At 52.5% G+C, this 22,101-nt stretch overlaps 1 protein-coding gene across 1 annotated transcript in view; it reads left to right on the forward strand.

Annotated features, from left to right (window-relative positions):
• PAX2 (paired box 2) overlaps positions 1–14,705 on the forward strand; it is a 78,603-nt gene extending 63,898 nt beyond the window's left edge. The window contains 4 exon segments of the mRNA XM_044240319.1: positions 11,538–11,639; positions 13,752–13,838; positions 14,317–14,357; positions 14,359–14,705. Of these exon segments, the coding sequence (XP_044096254.1) occupies positions 11,538–11,639; positions 13,752–13,838; positions 14,317–14,357; positions 14,359–14,457 (329 nt within the window). The 3' untranslated portion in view covers positions 14,458–14,705.
• Positions 14,706–22,101: the final 7,396 nt, after the last annotated feature.

Genomic DNA, 22,101 nt, shown 5'->3' on the forward strand with positions numbered 1-22,101 from the left:
GAGCACAGGCTCCCTACCCTGGAGGCCACACAGAGCGAGACAGGGAGTGTGCGGCAGCTCTCCACGCTAACCCTAACAGCCCAGGAATCCACCCGTCAGTCCCTGGAGCTGCTGCCCTGAGCAGGCTTCACTCGCCTCTGGTGGGCATCACCACCGAGCGCTTGGAGAGCTGCGAGCAAGGGTAGTTCTATCTTCCTTTTAGTCCCAGAGAGGTAGTGGAGGAATTGAGATCCATGTCCAGAAACAAGCGGGCTACACTCCCCAAAACCCAGCTGGATAAAAATGTTAAAACAAGAATTGTCAACACACAACCAAACCTCACGCTCTGGTGCCAGAAGGAGAGAGAAACTCAAAGCCAGAGCAGTAGGTGAGAGCCCGAGGGTATCACCCTGGAACTGGACCCTACCTGGGGGAGACTGTGGTTATAACATGCAGACAGGAGCCACGACCTTGGGTCCAAAAGAAGCAGGAAGCCAGAAGTGAGTATCACCCTGCATAAAGCCAGGAATAGAGCAAGACAATGCCGTGTGTGAAAGGGAAACACACAAATTATCCCAGTGACCCAGGGAAGCAAGTCAGTGAAAAATCGTCTCCATGAAAAATGGAGTCCCCACTCCTGACCCTGGTTCAGGGTCCAAATTTATACCTGAGTATGTGGCAGAAACCCCCAGCCAAGACCTGACATAAAAAATTTGTCTAGGATAATAACCTACTCTGAAACCCCAGCAGGAACCAGGGCAAACCTTCTCTACAGAGGCATTCCTGAACATAGGGCACATGGAACCCCAGCAGTAAAGATGAGCTCACTCCGAAAAATTACACCCCTCATGTAAATGCAAGCTATCATGAGGGAGAGTTAGCAGAAGCAAGAAATAGGACAACTAATACCCCTAAGAACTAGAGAGAATAGAACAGTCCAAAAGCAACTATAAAATAAGCATGTTTCATATTCCAAAAAAGATAATAGAAAAGCATCAGTTTTGTGTTTATCGCGGATCTAGATCCTTCATCCCCCCCCCCCACCCTCACCCCAGCAGCCAGTCTTCTGGTAATAAAAACCAAAAAGGCCAGGAAGGAAGACCACAGCTATATATAGCTTATTGTTTTGGGGTTCAGGAGCCTCAGGCGCAGTCCTGAGAGTAGAGCCTGTCCCCTGCTTATCCAAGCTCCCAGGCTCACGTGTCAGCACAGAATCTTCCCTTTGGAAAAAAAAGTCTGAACTTTGGAAAGCTAGGGACAAGGAAAACACAGTCTTCCTCAGTGAAAAAAAGAGCCTTCTTAGCTTCTCTATCCTCTGTGGATGGCAGTGGAGGGAGAAGGTGGTTTTATTCAAGCGTTTGGGAGAAACTTCTCTTGATGCCTTAAGGCTACAGCTTGGAAAGAATCCATAGCTGAGATCCAGGAGGAGGTGGGGATGCTGCCCAAAGGGGAGTGCCCAAGAGGGGAGAGGGAGCAGAAACTTCTCCTGGAAGTTGGTAAGTTGGGGGGAGGTCAATAAGGCAAAGTTCAAAGCTGAAAAGCAGGGCTGACCCCCAAGGTCCTGGAGGCCTGTGAGAACCCTGCAGGCTCAGGTTCTGAGAAAGGGTTGGGAGCCCTCAGAAGCTCAGACTCCTTGCCCACATCTGGGATGGTCAGTGATGCGGCCTTTTAGCAGACAGAAATGTGGATCCTGGGAAACCCTCCTCCTCCTACTCAGGGAGTCCTGAGGTCCTCCAGAAACGCCTCTTTCCTGTAGTTAACAACCCCCTTCCAAGGCAACTGCACTTCCCTCCATAAAACAAACAGCTTAGCCCTTGGCCAGCCCCTCCGGGGGAGGAGAGGGCAATAAAGGCTGAGAAATGTTTCTAAAGGAGGCTGGGAGTCTCCTAGCCTTGTCTGTCCAAAGCCCCTGATTAGCTAGAGGAATTTAGGGCACTGACATCAGAGCTTCTCTCCAACCTTGAAAGGAGGGGGCTAGGGAAACTTCTGACGTCTAGCAAGTCTGAGCCCTTTGCTGTGGAGGCCAAACCAAGCCAGAGGGCTTCTCCACACACCCATGCGCCCTGGACCCTTCCCTTAGGCTTGGAAGGCCCAAGAGTATGAAGCTAGCTTCCTTCAAACATCCCTGAGGCCTCCAGCCACATCCCCAAGGACCTCCAGCCCCCAGACCTCAGCTCTGATTTAATTACGGGGGCATTTCCATAGCAATGAGACATTGACAGATAATGCGGGTGCCCTGGGCCTGCAGCCTAGGGAGTCATTGGATCTGGGCTCTTTCCCTTCCTTCTTTATCCAGTTCACCTTTAGAGGGAAAGGATATTGAAAAGAAGAAGCACTAATGCACTCTAAGCCTGGGAGAGTCAGATCGGAATTGGAGCCGAATAAAAACCGTACCACCTCCAACTCCATCCTAAATCCACGTCCGTCCATGTCTGTGTTTACTAGCCATCCCCAGTGGGGACGGCCTGCCCATCCCAGCAGGGCGCCTTAGACAGAAGCACACAGGGCTTCTAACGGAGCTGCAGAGGGGAGCAGAGTCCTGGAGAAGATGAAGAAGGTGTGAAAGGCTCCCGGGTACTTTAGCAAAGACGCAGCGCAGCCGCCTAAGCTGAGCTCAGATGTGGCCCATTACCTTGAGCTTTCATCTTGACTTCTCCCTTCACCTCCTCCCTCCACCCATGAGACCCAAAGACTGAGCACCCCAAAAGGACTGTGCTTAGTCCTCCACAGCTAGGGCTCACTGATATGTAGAGATCAGGAAGAGGGGCCAGTTTTAATAGGAATCAAAATATGTTTAAGAAATCAGTGATCTTTATTTCAAACACATATAGTAGCCAACTCACGCTAACAAAGGGTTGCCTAATAGCACTGGGTGCCGTTTTCACGATTCACTAGGTTATGGAGAACCTCTCAGCTCTTTTTTTTTTTTTTTAATATTTTATTTATTTATTTATTTGACGGACGGAGATCACAAGTAGGCAGAGAGGCCGACAGAGAGAGAGAGAGGAGGAAGCAGGCTCCCCGCGGAGCAGAGAGCCCAATGCGGGGCTCGATGCGGGGCTCGATCCCAGAACCCTGGGATCATGACCTGAGCTGAAGGCAGAGGCTTTAACCTACTGAGCCACCCAGGCGCCCCAACCTCTCAGCTCTTATACAGTTGTTTAGAGATGCTTGGGGTATCCCAGAGGACATTTCTCCAAAAGGTAGGGGGGGTCCCCTGACACTGAGCTTGTTTACTCCATTATTTGGCACTTTCTAAGAAGAAAAGTTTGGCTAAGTAAATCAGTCAATTCAATCTTTTCTGAATGACCAGAGATCCTAAATGGTGGTGTCCCAATGAATATTATAGGTATGCTTGGGACGAAGGGCTCAGAAGTGTCCTGGTGGCCTCAAAGATAAGACCTGAAGGCCTGTTTACCCCCAGAGAATCAACCAGCCCTCAAGGGACAGGAAGACACACACCCCCACCCCGCCACCCCCCCTACACACACTGCTTCCCTAGGGGGATCAGAATCTTTCTTTCCCTGCTATCAGCCACAGGACAAACAAGCCAGCCCTTTTTCAACCCTGAGCTTGGGGAGGCAAGCCCTGCCACTAGTGTTACTTCTGAGAGGGCTTTGCTCCCTTCAGCCTGGAATCCCCCCACTCTCCGCAGTGGCGGCTGGGCTGCCAGGCAGGGAGGGAGGAAGTCCGAGGGCTGCTCCCAGAGCGGCCTAATGCTCCAGCAGCTTAAGTGGCCCTTCTCCTTGGGATTAGGGTTTCACTTACACAGAGCGCCTGAAAAACGCTGCGCTTTCGGAAGGATTAGAGCTGACAATTCAGTGCACTCAGAGAACAAAATAAAGCCGGAGAGGAACTGGGAGACCTGGAGTATCGGGAGACTGTGCAAACAGGCTTAACCTCTGCCCACCCAGCAAGAGGGTCTCTCGTGCTCTGAGCCCATCCGTGAGTCAGAGCCGGCCTCCTCGGCGCCCGCACCTGCCTGCGTGCGATTTGCTCTCGTTGCTAGAGAAGGCAGCTTGGGAGGTGAAGGAGGAGAGGGCTGGGATGTTGTCCCCTCTCTCTGAGCCTCAGTTTCCTTCTCTAAAAAAATAGCGAGACTCCCTCGCAGGCCTCTGCGGATGTGATACTCGCCCTCACTGCCTAGCCTTCTCCCAGGATCCCCAGGCCGTGGCTCTATCCGCCATCTGGCAGAGTTTAAAGGAAGCCACCTCTTGGGGGGCCCTAGGCCAGCAGGCGACCATGGCCCAGAGAAGGGCCGTGTGCTGGAAGGAGAAGGAGCGGGAACAGCCTAATTGGTTGTACCCGGCTAGTTGGCTGTCAGGGTGCAGACCTTCCCGAGCCCACCCAGCTCTGGGCGGCTAAAGGTCCAGCTATGGGGGAGGCAAGATCAGCTGGGAGAGCAGCCACCTGAGCTGGGGGTACAGCCCCCTCTGCTGGAACCCAGGGCAGACAGGGCTCAGAGGAAACGCTCTGGGGCCAACCCACCGCCTGGGGCTGGTGGCTCTCACTCAGGCAACCCTGCTCCCCCTTACCCCCAACCCGGGAGAAACCTTGGAGAGGATTCAGAAACATGGGAAATAAGAAACCAAACGAAACACGTAGAAAACTCTTCTCCTCTCCTTTAAAAGCAGCTTTCACGGATTTAAAGTTTGTGGCTTCCGTGTATTATGTAAACTTGGATTGGTCATAAAGTAATCATCATTGTACAGTCAGTGTAAACGTACAGTATATGCAGACAGTAATTACAAATTTAATAACTGTATTCTTGGAAGTATTATAAATGCTTGTGTCAAAAGCAGGCACAGACTGCCAACCTTGGAGCGATCTAACGTCTTCATCTTCACCACCTTATGAGAAGCAGACAAAACTTGAGAATAGGATAGTAAAACAAGAGTTATGTTTTCTGGCCTTAGGGTCCTCCATTGTGTCAAGTGGAGAGCAGAAGTGCTCATTTTCAGAGAACGATGCTGAGGAAAAGCATCTCCACACTCACTGAATAGAACTTCTGCTGTATAAATCTACGTCTAATAAGTCTTGGGGTCTGAGTCATCACCGGGCCAGAGCGTTTCTGCCGCGCTGGCGGCTGCCTTTGTGTTATTCCCTGGGTCTTCTGGATGCCGACGTTCTCCTCGCCTGCGATCAGCCTCTCTGCCCCTCCACCTGTTTATTTGCTGTTCTTTGTGTGAGCTTGTCTGTTGGTACAATTCAAGTGCGTTCAGATGAATCGGTGTCTTTCTTATGCCAAAGAACGGGTTCTTTTGGTTTGGGAAAAAGAGTGTTTATCCATCTTGGAGTCGTGAATACTTCTGAGAGTATGATAAAAAGCCGTCTAGATATTATGTATGTGTACCTATAACATTTGATGTATGGCTTTATATGGGCTCTGTGAAGTGGATCCATAGAGTCCTATGGGATCAGTGAACCCCAGTTTAAAATCCTTGCCATAGAAAATGGAAGACGCCCAAACATGCAAGCAACAAGAAGCAACAGGATGTTGTTTTAGGAAGGATTCCCCTAGCATAACCCCAGGTTACTCGCCTGGACCAAATACCTATTTTCTGAGTCTATAATATTCAAGGACATCATTCCACAATCAATTCCCAAGTATACTGCTTGTTCTTTTCATCCAGATTCTGCCCTCTACTCTCTGTGGAATCTTGAACATAACACTTAGCCCCTCTGGGTTTCAGTTTTTCATCTATACTGTGGGGATTAAAAACAGATCAGCATCATTGGTTGATACAAGGATCAAAAGAGAGAAGACATAGAAAATATTTGGGATGGTGCCCAGTTGTAGTAGGTGCTCAGTGAGGGCTAGCTTAGTCTAGCTGAAGTAGAAACGCAATTCTGCCCTTGAATCTTAGAGCTGACAAAACAGCATAAATTGTCTGGGGGCTGAAATTTTCCAATTTCTTAATAAAGTCATTCACTTTGCTGTTCTCTGTACTTGTAAGAGGAACTGCACTTAGATTCTCCAAAACCGTTGATTCGATCTGGCCCATTTGCTAAGGAATGTCTGACAGAAGTGCACTGTCTGATTCAGATGCAGTGATTGCTGTAGAAATCGGCTGTAGACTCTTTGGGGACTTCCGCAGTTGAACTGAGAAGACATCTTCATCAAGTACAGTGCTTCTCACACTTCTGGGTACTTTAAGATTCCCAACTACTGCTGTTTCTTGAAGAGCCTCTTTGTTTTTTAGAAGACTCTCCAAGGAGATTAATACTCCACCCCGTGAAGTTTTGTCACAGACTTTTGGTGTCAGTATTTTATTTATGTTTTTTTTTTTTTCTTGCCTTGTCTTAATGACGACAGTGACAATTTTTGCTTGTTGGATGACTTCTTTTCCTTTCCTTCAGCTCTTATGGGGATTATCTGGCTTCATGTTGTCATTCAAAGGCAATGTCATTCAAAGGCAATTAAACAGACATAGCTTCGAATATGGGCTCTTTGGTTTACTAGCTCTGTGGCCATGAGGAAGTCATTACACTCTGTGCCTCCATTTTCTTGGAGACAAGGAAGTTAGATCATCTCGAAGGTTCGTCCATCTTTAAAATTTTGTGACCTTAGGAAACAAGTCTCCCCCATGAAATGCCCATCCCCTGGTAATATGTGGGTTTGTTTTTTTTTTTTTAGATTTTATTTATTTATTTGACAGAGAGAGAGAGAGTGCAAGCAGGAAGAGAGGCAGGCAGAGAGAGAAGGGGAAGCAGGCTCCCTGCTGAGCAGAGAGCCCAATGTGGGCTCAATCCCAGAACCCTGGGATCATGACCAGAGCCGAAGGTAGAGACTTTAACCCACTGAGCCACCCAGGCGCCCCCCCCCTTTTTAAGATTTTACTTATTTATTTGAGAGAGAGAGAGAGAGCATGAAAGGGGGGAGGGTCAGACTCCCTGCTGAGCAGGGAGCCTAACGTGGGTCTTGATTCCAGGACTCTAGGATCATGACCTGAGCGGAAGGCACTCACTTAACGAACTGAGCCATCCAGGCACCCGGTTGTTGTTGTTGTGGTTGTTTTAATTCATTTGTGATTCTTGGTGCTGTTATCACATTCCTGGGATGGTGGATGAGCAAAGCACCTTGCCACTTCTGTCTTCTGTTGGGCGGCGCATACTTTGTAACTGATGTGTTTTGCTATATCACTGTTTTCTCCTCTTCCCCTGCTTTTGCTTGTTTGTTTTGAGGGGGTGGTTGTGCTGACAGTCTTGGAGCCCCTCTGCTCCCCTCTGTCCATCCGTCGGCAGGGCTCTGTTGACTCTCCTTGCACACATTGCATTACCCATTCATATCTCTCACTAAAAGAGGCTTGCTCAAAGAATGCTGCTGGGCAAATGGCATGATGGTCTTAGTAATTTGAAAACTTCCTGCAGTATGTGTTTTCCATTATTGACAATGGCGTTCCAGAAAAATATATGGCTCTGGCAAGAGTTTGGTCAATTTTTTCCTCTTCTTCAGGTGTCCCCTGTGTACTAATGAAGTCATTGAGAGTGCTTTATATGCGGTGGCTTGTACCTCTGTTGGTTCAAGGGTCCTGACAGGCACCTCTTTGTGGTGATACTGATGTCACAGGAGACAGCGGCACAGCTGTGTGCAGAACACCAGGAAGCCAGTATGCTTCTTCCTCATCATGGGCCTCTTATCTCACATTTTAAAAATGTCTGAATAGCACTTCCCAGATTCAGTTTTTTTTTTTTTAAAGATTTTATTTATCCATTTGACAGAGATCACAAGTAGGCAGAGAGAGAGAGAGAGAGAGAGGAGGAAGCAGGCTCCCCGCTGAGCAGAGAGCCCGATGTGGAGCTCCATCCCAGGACCCTGGGATCATGACCTGAGCCGAAGGCAGAGGCTTTAACCCACTGAGCCACCCAGGCGCCCCACCAGATTCAGTTTTTTAACTAGAATTTGGAAATGTGTCTTTCAGTGAACAGTTCTCTGGGCGACTTCCAGCACACAGAAGTTTCTGTATGCTCCAAGTTAGCCTGATGTTTTGCGAGATGAAAAGCCGGTGGAAATAACCATCGTTTATAGAGTAAATCCAGGTGAGCTGGAGACACCTTTCCAGGAGTCTGGCCTTTCTTCCTCTCTCCTGAAGCCATGTAGGGAATTGTATGACAAAACCTTAGATTATAAGGAACTCATGTGTGTCATGTTGTAGGAACCAGGCAGCTGAAAATCGGAATTTGGGTACATTTAAATTCCTGTTTTTAAAGAAAGAAGCATCCCAAGTGCCTGGGTGGCTCAGTTGGTTAAGTGACTTGCCTTCGGCTCAGGTCGTGATTCTGGAGTCCCAGGATCGAGTCCCGTATCCATCAGGCTCCTTGCTAGGCAGGGAGTCTGCTTCTCCTCCTGACCTCTCTCCTTTCATGCCCTCTCTCTCTCTCTCTCTCATTCTCTCTTTCTCTCTCAAATAAATAAATAAAATTCTTAAAAAGAAAAAAAAAAAGAAGAAGAAGCATCCTTCTTTTCCTGGCTATTTTGTAGGCATTAAGATCAGGGACCAGGAGGAATTGACTTTCTATATCTTTTTCATTGCAAAACCTCTAACTCTTCCTCAACTCTCCTTTGTCCTGGGCCCTCTTGTCTAATAAATGCCATATTATTCATCTCTCAGGGAACTGATAGATATTGCTGTCCTCATACACTTCAGACCCACACCACTGAGAGATGGACAGGAGGAATGAAACTTTTAACAACAATAGAAGTCAGTGAAAGAAAACCCACAACAAAGCAGATGCAGATTCTTTCCTCTGTTTCCCTGGGAGTCTGAAGTGATCTCTTGTCTGATGGTTCTGCTCTGTCATCTGTTCTTGAATTCTAGGAAATGTAGGATCTTCACTGTATTGGACAGGTATCAAGGAGAACCATTCTATTGCATGATAAAATGAGTCACAATAAGTCACTGTCATCTCTCTCCATCCTATAAAGATTCATAATCCCTTGCTCAAACTGTTTTTAGAGAAAAAGCAGATTTCAGCATTTGCATTTTATCCCAGCCTTTACCTCTTCAAAGGAGACCAGCACACATGAAACAATTAGAAAACTGTACAACCCACCTGGAGTTGGCTAGAAGTCCAACAGAGCGATAGAGAATCAATCAATAGGGTATTTACTGAGCATCATTTATTAATTTCTCAACTATGCAAGACAGAACAGAAGACGGGCCCTGCCTTCAGTTTGATTATGGTCCGTTTGAGGAAGTAAGCCACCATACGGAACAGATCCAATGTCTTACGAGAGATAATGACACGGTCAACCATGCAGCACAGACATTCTAGAAGTTTAAAAGAAAGAAACTTCCCTGAGGGGTAGAATGGTAGGCATTTTAAGGCTGGAGGTGGAAAAAGAGGGAAACTATGAGGAAGAAGAAGAAAATCAAAGAGCAAAAGCACAGAGATGTTCCACAGCACATACGCTTGTGAAAATAGTCCAGCTGAACCAGGCGGAGTGAGAATCAGCGCTAAGAAAGTCAGGTGGGAGAGTACCCAGGAGGCTTTGAAAGCCTGGCAGGGTGGAGGTTCCAGCTGTGGCCTACAGAGAATCAGCAGTGGTTTGCACAAGGGCCCTGATATGTTGAGAGCAACGTTTCATGGGGAGTAGCCAGACAGCCACCCCTGGGATAGACTGGAGGGGCAGGAATGTGCCGTGCAGGGAACACCAGCAAAAGCACCGTTATGGCAGACCAAGGGTGGGGATGGGGGGCTCAGGAGCTGAGCTCTGTAGGCTCTAGAGGAAATGGAGATGGGACCAATGGAACAGACATTGTTCAGGGGAATCGGGAACACCTGGTGACTGACTTCATCCAGAGGGAAAGGACACAGGCTATATCAAGAAGGATTTCAGGGAGCCTGGGTGGCCTGGTTAGTTAAGCGTCTGACTCTTGATTTCAGCTCAGGTCATGATCTCAGGGTTGTTCAGGATTGTGAGATCAAAGCTCTGTGTTGGGCTGGGCATGGAGTCTGCTAAAGATTCTCTCTCATGCTCCTTACCCCCTTCCCCCTCTCCTCCCCCAACTCCCCACCACTTGTGAGTGTGTGCACCCTCTCTCTCTCTCTCTAAACAAAAGAGGATTCCAAAGATTTTTGGTTTGGTGGTTTTCAAGAAGGTCTTCAACACACCTGATTGGAGGGGGGAGGGGAAGGTGAGTTGGCTTTTATTCCCCTGAGGTCTGAGGCAACAGTGGGACAGCTAATGAAAATGTTCAGCAGGCAGCTGGAAATACAGAAACCTGAGCTGTAGCTCTGTATACTTAGGGGACGATGAATCACTCAGATGTGTTAAGGGAGGAATGAGGAAACTCACATCTCAGAAGAGTAGGAGATGAGGTGAGATTCAAGGAGAGAGTGGCAAGGAAAGCCAGGGGTGTTTTGGAATAGCCATAGGGAGGATGAAGACCAGGGCAACTGATGAAAAGAAAATGTACTGGGCCAGATATACAGAGTTCTGTGACTTCCCGCAGCCACCCTTCTCCTTCTCATGGCCAGACAGAGGCGCTACAGTGGGGGAGTGGCATAGGCTGAAGAGGAGGATAAGGGGGATCTGGAGAAGATAAATGGTACCCAGGCACCATGTTTTCTCTAGCGCATGGAAGTGTGGGAGAAGGAAGAGGGCAAATTATTGTCATTAAAGATTGGGACATATATTGCAAGGCAGGTGGTGGTCCCTTCATGGTGATGGAGGGGACAGGCAAGGAAAAGAGGCCACTCAGGTGTAGCTGTGTCCCAGAGAGGTCTTTGGACTCGGGGGGTTCCCTTATATTGGCTTGCCTTACCTTCCCTCCAAGACACTGCTAAGGAAAGTCCTGCCCTCCGCCATCCAGACTCTAGCCAGTAGAAATTTCCAGGGACAGAAGTCCAGCAGCTAGTGGGGGGGGCACATTTTGCTTATTGGAACTTTATCCAATCCACTTGAACTATTGGCTCAAAGCTCCCGATTTTCACTTCAGGGATGGTTTTCTATTGTCTAAATGCCATAAACACTAACAGCAAAATAGTTCCCTAGTGGCACAACCCTCCCCCTCCCACCGCCCCCACCCCGACCGCCTGCTTGCCACACCTGCCAGGCCCTGTACCTGCAGCTCTACTTAGAGAGGACAAGGAAGACCCATCAGCCCCAGCATGGGTTGGGGGGGGTATCCTCCAAGCCTGAAGAGAAGACGGGGTGCTAGAGAGGCGAGCAAGATGATAGAGCTCCATTTGGTTACTGGAGAAACCACAGCTGACTGTCTTGCCGGAGAGGAGGAATAAAAGGTCGTCTCCCTCCCTTCTCCATCTGGGTTTGGGCTACAAAGGGACCCATGCAAAGCTAAACATAGGCACGTAAAGCACGCAGAGAGACACAGAGCGCTACACAGAGCAGAGGTGCACAGCCCATCACAGGACATTTGGGGGACAAGCTTAAACCCATGCAAAGGCACACCTGTACCCGCTCATTCAATGCCCACGTATCTGCACACAGCTCTGTCCTCTCCAAGAGTTTCCTCCCCACGAAGTACCCTGGTGTGAGCAGAGGCAGGCCTCTCTCTTCCAGGCCTCACCCCTTCCCCTTTGTGTTTTTCCAGGTCGTGACATGGCGAGCACCACTCTGCCTGGTTACCCCCCTCACGTGCCCCCCACTGGCCAGGGAAGCTACCCCACCTCCACCCTGGCAGGAATGGTGCCTGGTAGGTGACAATACTGCAGCTGCCCAATTTAGGTGGGGGTGACTAAATTGTGGGTGAGCTGCCGCGTGCTCAGTAGTCTGGGGGTGGGGGGATCCAACATCCCTTCCCCCCAAAACCAGTGCTGTTCGGTCCCTTTGTCTCCCTAGAGGCTGCAGTTGGTCCCTCATGAGCAACCCAGGGAGGGAGTTTGCAGAAGTGGCTCTTGTGTGCTCCCACTGTACATCACGGCCCCTCCACAAGGCCCGCCCACTGGAGCCTGTGCCCGGGGAGCACTGAGCCTCAGCTCCTCTCTCAGCGCCCCAGCCCACCCCCAGCCAGCTGACACTGCTTGGAAGAGCCTGCCCTGGTTTCCATGGAAACTTGGAGCCAAGAACCATTTCCAGGGGCATTGTCAGTCACTCAGACAAAGCCACCCTGGTCCACACCAACCCACAGGGAAAACTAGTGTGGAGAATTGACCCCACCCCAGGGAAAGGAGGGAGCTAGTCCCTAAGGAAGAACAGAGAGGACAGGCTATGACAGGACCCAAAGATACTGGCTTCAGAGAAACAAGCTCGAGCACCACTTCTCCTCAGAGGTACTGGGGCCCTCGTTCCTCCTGAGGAGCTGGGTCTGGACTGTGTGGATCAGAGAGGCAGAAGCCACACTTAGGGTCTGAGGAGCCCAGCTGGAGGTTGTGCTCTTCCCAGCCTCTCACCCCTGATTGAAGCCACAGAGTGGAAGCTTCTATTAGCAGAAACACCAACAAACTCTTGTCTTAAAGAGGGGGAGACTCGCTGGACCTGCAGCCCACCTCGGCTGGCGGCCCTCCCCTCACGCACAACCCTTATGGTGGGGGAGGATGGAAGAGGGTGACTGGCCCTCTTCCTGGATGTCCATTCAGGGACAGCCCTGGCTAAACAGAGCTTGGGGGGATGGGCAGTGGCAAAGAGGGTGCTGCACCACAGGGGCTGAAGGGAGTTAGAGGGCCTTGCTAAGGAGAGCTGGGAGGTGTGGGGAGGGTATCCCTGCCCAGATCTGGAGTGGGGGCAGAAGTGTTGGGGACAAGGAGTGTCTTCTGGGAAGGTCCGAGCAGTGAGCAGGTGGAGGCTGGAGGTCTTAGAGAGGTGGGGGTGAGGGAGGGGGTGTCTGCAAGGAGGTGGGGATGAGGGGAGCCGCAGAGAGCTCATGGTGGCAAGGGGGGAGTCGTTAAACAGAATCTAGTGCTGATGAGGAAATTACACTTGTTTCATTAGCGATGGGGAAGGAGATAGCTCAGTTCCTCTTGGTCACAGTTGAGCTCAGAAGCTCATTATCCTGCTGCACGCATGCTTTCCCTCCTCGTCAATAAACAGGCTTTCCAGTGGCTGCATCCCCCACCCCCACCCCAGCTCCCTCTCGGAGAGGGGCCCCTTCTCCTCTACTTAACCCGCGGTTAGGGATCACTGTAAACAGTCTGGGGTCATCACACAGGAGAAAGGGCGAGGGGGAAACCCGGAGGCCTGGCCTTTCTCCCGCGGAGGGAGGGAAGCCGCTTCCGACGGCTCCCAGCCCACGGGGCCCTCGGCTAACCGCCCGTGGACCCGCGGAGAGTCCACCTGCTTCCCACCGCCTCCTTCTCCTGCTGCGTGGCCAGCGTATCCAATCCCTGGAGGGAAAGGCGGAAGGGGGGTGTTTCCCAGCAGAGCCCCCACCCCTTGCATTGGCACCTTGCTGAGATGCCAGTCTTAGGACTTTCTGGGACAAAGTGTCCCGAGGGCCTTCCTTCACCATCTTCCCCAGCTTCCATCCCGTGGGGCTATGGTTCCTAGAACCAGAGTGTCCACGCCCCCCAAAGCAGCGGGGTAGGTGCACAGGGACCAGAACAAACCCTTGCCAGACGGCCCAGAGTGCCTCCTTGGGGGAGCCCCAAGTCCCCGGGCCCGTGTTGGTGCTTCTGCACCCGCCCCACCACGGGCTCTCCCCACGCGGACCCGGTGGACTGCTCTGCCTCTGTCTGCCCTCACACCTTCTGCGGGGTCGCCCTGCCCGCCGCACCTGCACCTGGGACCCGGGGAAAGGCCGCTGACGGGGCACGTCGGGTCCGCCCCGGCGTTGGGCTTGTCTGATCCCCACTCCCTCACCCTTCCGCAGGGAGCGAGTTCTCCGGCAACCCGTACAGCCACCCCCAGTACACGGCCTACAACGAGGCTTGGAGATTCAGCAACCCCGCCTTACTAAGTGAGTACGCCACCTGGCTGGCCGGCGGCTCAGCGCGTCCGCCCTTGGGCCAGCTCAGCCGGGCGGCCTCCCGACGCCGGTCTGACTCCCCGAGACCCGACCTTCGGGTGCCGGGCGGACGGGCGGGCTCGTTAGTGCCGCACTGAGGTCCCGGGATGCCTTGAGGACGCCCGTGCCTCCCGCCCCTTCCCTCCTTTTCTCTCCCTCCCCGGGGGCTAGAAGGCTCTCCGCCGCCCCCACCCACCCTGGATCCCTCAGGAGGGCCCCCAGTCGGGCGGCGGCGGTCACCGATCGATCGGGTCCCTCTCCCACCGGTGAATGAAGCTCTCCCGGGGGCGACCGGCCCCTGACCCAGCCGAAGTGTCCCTGCCCCGAGTCCGCCAGACCCCAGCCCCGGGAGGTCTTTGCTTTTCTTTCCTTTTTTGTTCTCCTGTTTGTCCTCTCACCCAGCCCATTCTTCTCCTGTGTTAACTTCCAGGTTCCCCTTATTATTATAGTGCCGCCCCCCGGGGCTCCGCCCCTGCCGCTGCTGCCGCTGCCTATGACCGCCACTAGTTACCGCGGGGACCACATCAAGCTTCAGGCCGACAGCTTCGGCCTCCACATCGTCCCCGTCTGACCGCCCACCCCGGAGGGAGGGAGCACCGACGCCACGCGATGCCTCCCGGCCACCGCCCCAGCCCCACCCCCATCCCAGGAACCCTGCAGCCCTTCACACCACCCCGTCCAAGGCCGGACAGGACGGGTGGAGCCGCGGGCGGGACCCTCAGGCCCGGGCCCACCGCCCCCAACCCCGCCCGCCGCCCTTCCCCGACTGCCTGGACTGCGCGGCGTCGAGAGGAGGGCGCGCCCCAGCTCGCTCCGGCTAGGCCCGAGTCGGCGCCGGAGCGGACCAGCCACACCGCCCGACCCTGGCCGGGCCCGCCGCTGCGCGCGGGGGACACGTTTCTGTGACACACAATCAGCGCGGACTGCAGCGCGGCCCAGCCCCGGAGCAGCCCGCGTCGGACGCTCCGGCGCCGGGAGGCTTCGCTGGAGGAACTGGGCGAAGGAAATTAAGAACGAAACGATTTTCTGCAGAAGGAGGAAGAGACCCCTGCCGAACCCTCCGGGAAGAGCCCTTACCCTCGCGCTAGCAGGACTGCCCCCACCTTCCGAGTGTGCCCTGCCCCAGGAGGTGGCATGGAATGGGGGCGTGGGGTCATCGGGTCTTTCCGAAGTTTTGGGACCCAAGGCACGCAGGCCTCAGCAGCGCGCACCCACCGAGCCCTAGTCTTGGCTCTTCCCTACTCCACCTGAACTGCCTGGTTCCCTAGGGTCCAGGCACTCCTACTAGTGACCGGACTCTCAACCCCACCTTGCCCCTACCTCAGCGTCTTTTCCATCAGCCGACCTCCCATTCTCCCCTCCTGCCGGTCCTTTTCCCATCCCACGACCCTCCGCATCTCTCCTCCTTAACTCCTCGCCCCTTCGGAGGCTCTCCAGTGCCTGCCGCAGGACCAGTTTCCGTAGGCCTCGGGCACTGGTCTTGCCCGGCGGCTACTGGATGTCCCCTCCCCCGACACAGACTCGCGATCTGCTGGTAGTAGGAGCAGGTTCTGAGCTGGCATCTGGGGCGGGGTGGAAGTGGGGGCTGCCCAGTTCAACCCCCCCACCCACGACCTCCAGCCTCCTCCTCCGGCAGGAACTGAACAGAACCGTGAAAAGTCTACATTTATTTAATATGATGGTCTTTGCAAAAAGGAAAAACGAAACAGAAACTCGAAGGATGCTGCTTTGTAGAAAGACGGTGTGTGTCGTGTGAAGGCGAACCCCTGTGTATATAAACCCGCCCCACCGCCCCGCCCTGCCCGATAGAGTCCCCGCTGCCCGCCCCGCCCTGCCTGTAGATACGCCCCTCTGTCTGTGCTGTGAGAGTCGCCGCTCGCTGGGGGGGGAGGGGGGGACACAGCTACACGCCCACTAAAGCACAGCACGTCCTGGGGGAGGGGGGGCATTTTTTATGTTACAAAAAAAAAATTACGAAAGAAAAGAAATCTCTATGCAAAACGACGAACATGGTCCTGTGGACTCCTCTCGCCTCTGTTTCGTTGGCTATTTCTCTGTAATTCCGTGTTTTCGCTCTCCTCGTCTCTCCGCATCTCTCCCCTCTCTCCATCTCTCTCTGTCCCGCTTCTCTCCCCCTCTGTCTCTGTCTCTCCGTCTCTGCCCCTCCCTCGGCCTCTCCCCAAGCCCAGCCCGGGCCGCCTGGCCCACGCAGGCCCGCTCTCCGGCGGCAGCTCCAGCCCCCGGGGCTCGCTGCTCCGGCCGGGCACCGTGCGCCCTGGGCCGCCGGCGGCCGGGCCGCCCCGCCCCGTAGTTGCTCTCTCGGTAGCGGCGATGCGCCCTGCATGTCTCCTCACCCGTGGATCGTGACGACTCGAAATAACAGAAACAAAGTCAATAAAAGTGAAAATAAATAAATAAATAAAAATCCTTGAACAAATCCGAAAAGGCTTGGAGTCCTCGCCCAGATCTCTCTCCCCTTCGAGCCTTTTCATTTGAAAAGGCAAACGAGAAGAGACTAGTTTAAGGGAACTGCGGGCGCCCAGCAAGGCTCCCGTGGCCCGAGCGGGGCGGCGAGAGCACTGGGGTTCAAACCCAGAGGCCCGGTTCGTCCCAGTCCCTGTGGAGCTGGCCGGGCAGGGGCCCCAGCCCCAGGACCCAGCCGAACCCTCGAGAGATCCCCCTGACAGCTCTGGTCTCCTGAGCCACTTTCAGCGCGTCGGTTCGTTTTGATTCTTTTCTTTTTCTTTCTTTCCTTTTCCTTTTTTTTTTTTTTTTGTGCACATGAGAAATAAAATAATAATAATAATAATAAATAATAATAATAATAAAAATTTTGTATGTCACTCCCCACGGCTCCAGGTTTGTCTCTCCCTGTCTCTGGGACAGGCCTCCCCTCACATTGGTCGATCCCAAACAACCCTTCAGGGACCCTCCGACCGCGACCGACTTTCCACCCTCTCGCCCAGACCCTGTGGGTGGTGGCTGAACGCAGGCAGGGGCCTGGACGCGTGTGCCCTTGGGTCGCCACCCGCACCGCCCACCCCACCCTTGGGGCAAGGAGTGGAGCTTCCCAAAACTTCAGAGTAACTTCGAGTTCCGCGGCTATACCAGGCCCGGCCTCTCCACCCACCTCGGGCTCTCGGGACGCGACGTCGGAGCGCTCTCCCCACAGGTGGGACTTGTCTGCGACGCCGGTGCCTTCCCCCGCTCGGCGCGCAGCCGCAATTTCATCCCCACGTCCGCTCGGAGCCGGCGGAGACCGCAGACGCCCGTGGCGCCGCGAGTTTCCTCGCTGGGCGTTCACTTCCAGGGCCCGACCGTGCCCGGCCCTGCGGAGACGGACACCCTGCCGCTCGCAGGACCTCGCGCGCCCTTGGGTTCCTCCCCGAAATGGGGAAAGGGCGCACAGTTGCTTACGCCTGTGTGGCGGTAGGTGGCTTCCATTTCTGTTCGCGTGAGTCAGTCTGACCCTGGGGTGGGAGGGCGGGGAGGTCCGTTGGTGGGGTGGGGTGGAAAACGGTTTTGTTTTTTCAGACACTCTTACTGTTCTTGTCGCTCAGTGTCCAGGGAACAATCTGTGTGTCTGTCCCTGTGTCTGTTCCTGCGTTGGGGAGGGAAGGAGTGATTGTCCAAGACTGTCCGGGCTGCATCTGAGATACTTGGAAGGGGTCCCCCTCTCTATCTCTTCAGCAACCTCCCCAGCCAGTGTCCACCTGGTCTCTGCTCTTAGAGACTTACTTTCTCTGCCCTTGGGAAACCTGCCACTTAGCCCCCATGTCTGCCCCTTCCCACTTGAAAGGCTATTGAAACTCTGGGCTGCCAAGAATGGCAAACAAGGCCTGGAGGCTAACTAAGGAGTGACCTTCTCCCTTGGCCAGTGTCTCCCAGACACCTCCTTCCCACCAGGAACCCAAAGGCCTTTCTTTCTCCAAGCCCATTTGCTCAGCTTCACCCACATCATGGGACTTCAGGAGAATATGAAGGTCCCCCCAACAAATCAGCAACCCTCTAATCAAGTCGATTCCCTCTCTTCTCCCTCTAGGAGAAGGTCTCCTGCCTAGTCCTCATCTCATCAAATGATGGTCCCATTGTCTACCCTGCCCTGTGCTGCTCATTTGATCACGAGTCTCCTAAAAGAGTGGTCATCGGGTCTTTCTTTGATCATCCACATTATCAGTAGAAAGAATTCTGAATGTGCACTCCCAGTATAGGTATATTTACTTATTTGCCAATTCCATAGATAAACTCCTGGACTAACATTATGAATTTTAGGACAAAAAATAGAAAAAGGACACGATTGGAATACATAGAAATAGAAGTTGTAATGGTCTCATCTTATGCCTAAATGGATTATTTTGCACTCCCTGGAAAATGTACACCCCACTTCAGAGATCCTGCTTAGAATCCATCAAAACCCAACATGGCCGAACTCCTGTCTATTGCCTGATACTCAGTAGGTCCCCACTGCCTGACTTTGCCTCCAGGTCCCCCAGACTAGGAACCCTGCCCTGCCCAACTCATTAAATTGGAAGCCATGCCCTTCCCTGGGCCCCACCAAAACTCCCTACCTTCTGTTCTATTTCTGGTCACTTTCAGACCAGCTAGGACAGCAAGGATTCCAACTGTCTGCAGTGACCACCTTCGCCCAGGAGCTTTCATGTTGTGCTGTGTCCCTCCTGAGGCACTAATTTCTGCTTGGAAATCTGAGGCCTCCCCGAATTTTCCGTACTCTTTGACCAGTTTCCTGTTCTAATTGCAGCCCCATTTACCTACCCCAAACACAAATAGGGCCCACTTCAGTATTCCCCAGAACTCACCTAATTCTGGCTCTGCAGGCCCTGTCCCCGTCCCACCCCACAGAGATCCCAGCTGAGGTACACCAAGTATGACAATTAGAAACAGATCAAGAAAAGTGTCCTGGGTTGAAGGAACAGCAGGAGCCAAGACATGGAGGCATGGAAATATACCAGATAAAATGTGGCTGGAGTATCAGGTGCCTGGGGAGAGATAGGGGGTGGGGGTAGAGAGAGATGCAGGAGGTGAAGCGTCAAAGTAGTTGAGAGCCAGGACACTGTACTGGAAATGTCAAAATCATATCCTTCAATTACACGGTTTCTTTAGGGTAGCTGCCCCACTCCCAGCCCCTCCTGCCCTTGTAGACACCGTATCTCTCTACTCTGCTACTACGGTTGGACTCCAGCGCAAATCCAAGCCAAGCCAGTCAGGACAGAACACAGGATGCCAGAGAGAATGAGGACATTCTCCGAGGGAGCAAAGCCCAGTGGAGGCCCCGAGGGGATTCCCCAGCTCTTGTCACCTCAGTAAAGGACAGCTGAAGTCTACCGCTCACTCTAAATCTGCACTCCTGCCTTTTTCTTTCCCATCTCACATCTGAGCCCCCAGCACGAGACATCTCCACTATTAAAAGAGGCACGGAACTGGACCACTTCTGACTACCCACCCTGTACTGTCCTAGACTAAGCCATTGTGATCCTTTAGCTGGGTTTGCAAAAGGACATTCTAGTTGGTCTTTCTGCTTCCATCTTTGACCCATCCACCCCAGCCCGTTCTTACGCCAGCAGCCAGAGTGATTCTCCAACATGTAGAACAGATCATGTCCCCCTTGCACATGTCCCCCTTGTACATGTCTCCCCCTCACCCCTGCCCCACCCTCACCTCCAGACCTTCCCCTGACCTCCTCCAGCTCACCTCTGCACAGTGCTTCTGTTATTTCAAGCATGAGCCTTCCTCCCTCCACCCCGACGGCTCCCCACTTCCTTAAGGGCTCTGCTCTGATGTTCCCTGACCAACAGGGCCTTCCCTGACCAACTCAAATGAACTAGCACACACAAGCCATCACTCTATTCCCTCCCCTGCTTCTCTGTCCGCTCTACTACGCCTGACAGGCTGTGAGTTATTGATTTCTGTCTTGTCCTCTCCCATCAGAATGGGAGCTCCATGAGGACAGATTTTTGTCTGATCTGTTTGCTGCTCTGTCACCAGTGGCTGGACAGTGTTTGGCACATAGACGTTCAACAAACAGCTATGGATGAATTAAGGAATGGAGTGAGGGGAACAGGCAATCAGGAGTAAGCAGGAGGCTGAGGCAGGGAGAGCAACACAGGAGAGAGTGAGAGATGCTAGGAACCTTCAGTCACGTGGAGGAAGAGAATAACCAGCAGAGAGCAGCTGAGTGGCTAAGGGAGGAGGTGGGAGAGGGCAGGTGCTGCTCCTACTTCTCTAGAAGCCCAGTGGCTTGATGTGATCACTGAACTCCTTAAACAACTCCCTCCATTACTTAGGGTGACTTTTCCTTACCACCTGAGGCTCCCACCATTGTCCTCATGGGGGTGTCAAGGGGGCACCCCTTCATCCATTAGGAAACTGTCCCTTCAGCCTCCTTTGTAGCCCTTATGGTGCTGTCAGTCCGAGTGTCCATCAGCTCCTGACCACAGAGAGGGGCCTGAGACCCACATCTGCCTTACAGGATCCTCACATCCCTGTCCAAAGAGCACACAGTCCTCAGGTTAGGAGCAAAGGCCTCTCAGAAGGCTCATTACTGGGGACTGGAAGAGAGGCTTTCTCTTCTCTTGGACTGCCAGCTGAAATCACTAAGAGCTTTGCACCTCTAAGGACGGTCCCCTACCACATGGAGAGTGCAGACCCACTTAGAGTCAGGCAAGAACACACAGAGCTGAGAGAGGTAGAGAGGAAAAAAGCTCTGGTGGTATTCTCCAAGCCTCTGAAGCCAGCTAGGCCTGAAACAAGACCGCTTTGGGGCTTCCAGAGTCATAAGCCAGTACATTCTCCTTCTTTTCACCTAAGCGGAAGTGCTGAATATTTGTTGGTTGTAGTCTAAGAGGGTCTGACTTAAGTGGTTCTGGAGTGCACGAATGCCCTGGGAAGTACTTTGGATTTTGTTTTTTTCTGTAGGCCATGAGAGCCACAGAAAGTGTTTGAGCAAGAGAGTGGTTTAATAGGCCTGCATTTTTGGAAGGGCTCTCTGGCCATGATGTGAGCGATGGGATACGAGAAGAGGCAGTGGGTACAGATAAACTCGTACAAACTGACTTTGGTAGCCCAGGCAAGAGATAGTGGTGGTCCATCTACACCCAGGATTCACTCAGGAAAGATACTGGCATGGAAGCGATAACGTTATATTTTTAAATAAAAATGAAAATAAAAGTACCAAACAGTAAATAGATTGTATAAGAAAGAGGAAAAATTAAATAATTTGCATCTATAAACATAAACATTGGAAAGATAAACAGCAGTCTTATAAAAATGGTTGTCTCTGGGTGGGGAGTAGTGTGGATACAGACCCAGTAGGAGTAAGAGGTCTGTGAATATGTACTCTTTGAATGTAATTTTAACTTTATTGAAAAATGAAATTTAAATTAAAAATGTAAAAAGACTTGGGGCGCCTGGGTGGCTCAGTGGGTTAAAGCCTCTGCCTTCAGCTCAGGTCATGATCCCAGGGTCCTGGGATCGAGCCCCACATCAGGCTCTCTGTTCAGTGGGGAGCCTGCTTCCCCCACCCCGCCTGCCTCTCTGCCTACTTGTGATCCCTGTCTGTCAAATAAATAAATAAAATCTTTTTTAAAAATGTAAAAAGAGGAACGCCTGGGTGGCTCAGTTGGTTAAGCGGCTGCCTTTGGCTCAGGTCATGATCCCGGCATCCTGGGATCAAGTCCCACGTTGGGCTCCTTGCTCAGCGGGGAGCCTGTTTCTCCCTCTGCCTCTGCCTGTGCTCACTCTCTCTGACAAATAAAATCTTTAAAAAAAATGTAAAAAGACAATCAAGCTCTTGACACATATAATCATAATTGTTTAGTGAATAAACCAAATTTTGCTTTTTTCTGTACAACTGAGGAAAAGACCATTGAATTTGGGGAATAGGGGTACATGGTGACCAGAAGGCTTGTGCTTTCTAAAGGGGGAGGGAGGACTAAGGGGTGGCAAGGAGAGGTAGTTAAGACCTGAGGAAGCAGGAGGCAGAGGGTAAACTTGTTGGAAAGGTTTGGAGGGGGAGGGGCTTGAGGTGATGTGTCTGGCAGATCGAGGGAAGGTTCTTTCAGGCCAGGGGCTGTGGACAAGCCTGCTGGCTAAGGCATATGGTGGAAGGCAGGGGTAGGCAGTGAAGATGTTTGGAGGTGGATGTGAGAGGCTTATGAAAGGAGGTCTGAAAGAATGGGGCCAAGGCATAGGGGTGAGG

Source organism: Neovison vison, chromosome 2 (genome assembly GCF_020171115.1).
Source record: "Neovison vison isolate M4711 chromosome 2, ASM_NN_V1, whole genome shotgun sequence".
In the NCBI taxonomy this organism is placed as follows: Eukaryota; Metazoa; Chordata; class Mammalia; order Carnivora; family Mustelidae; genus Neogale; species Neogale vison.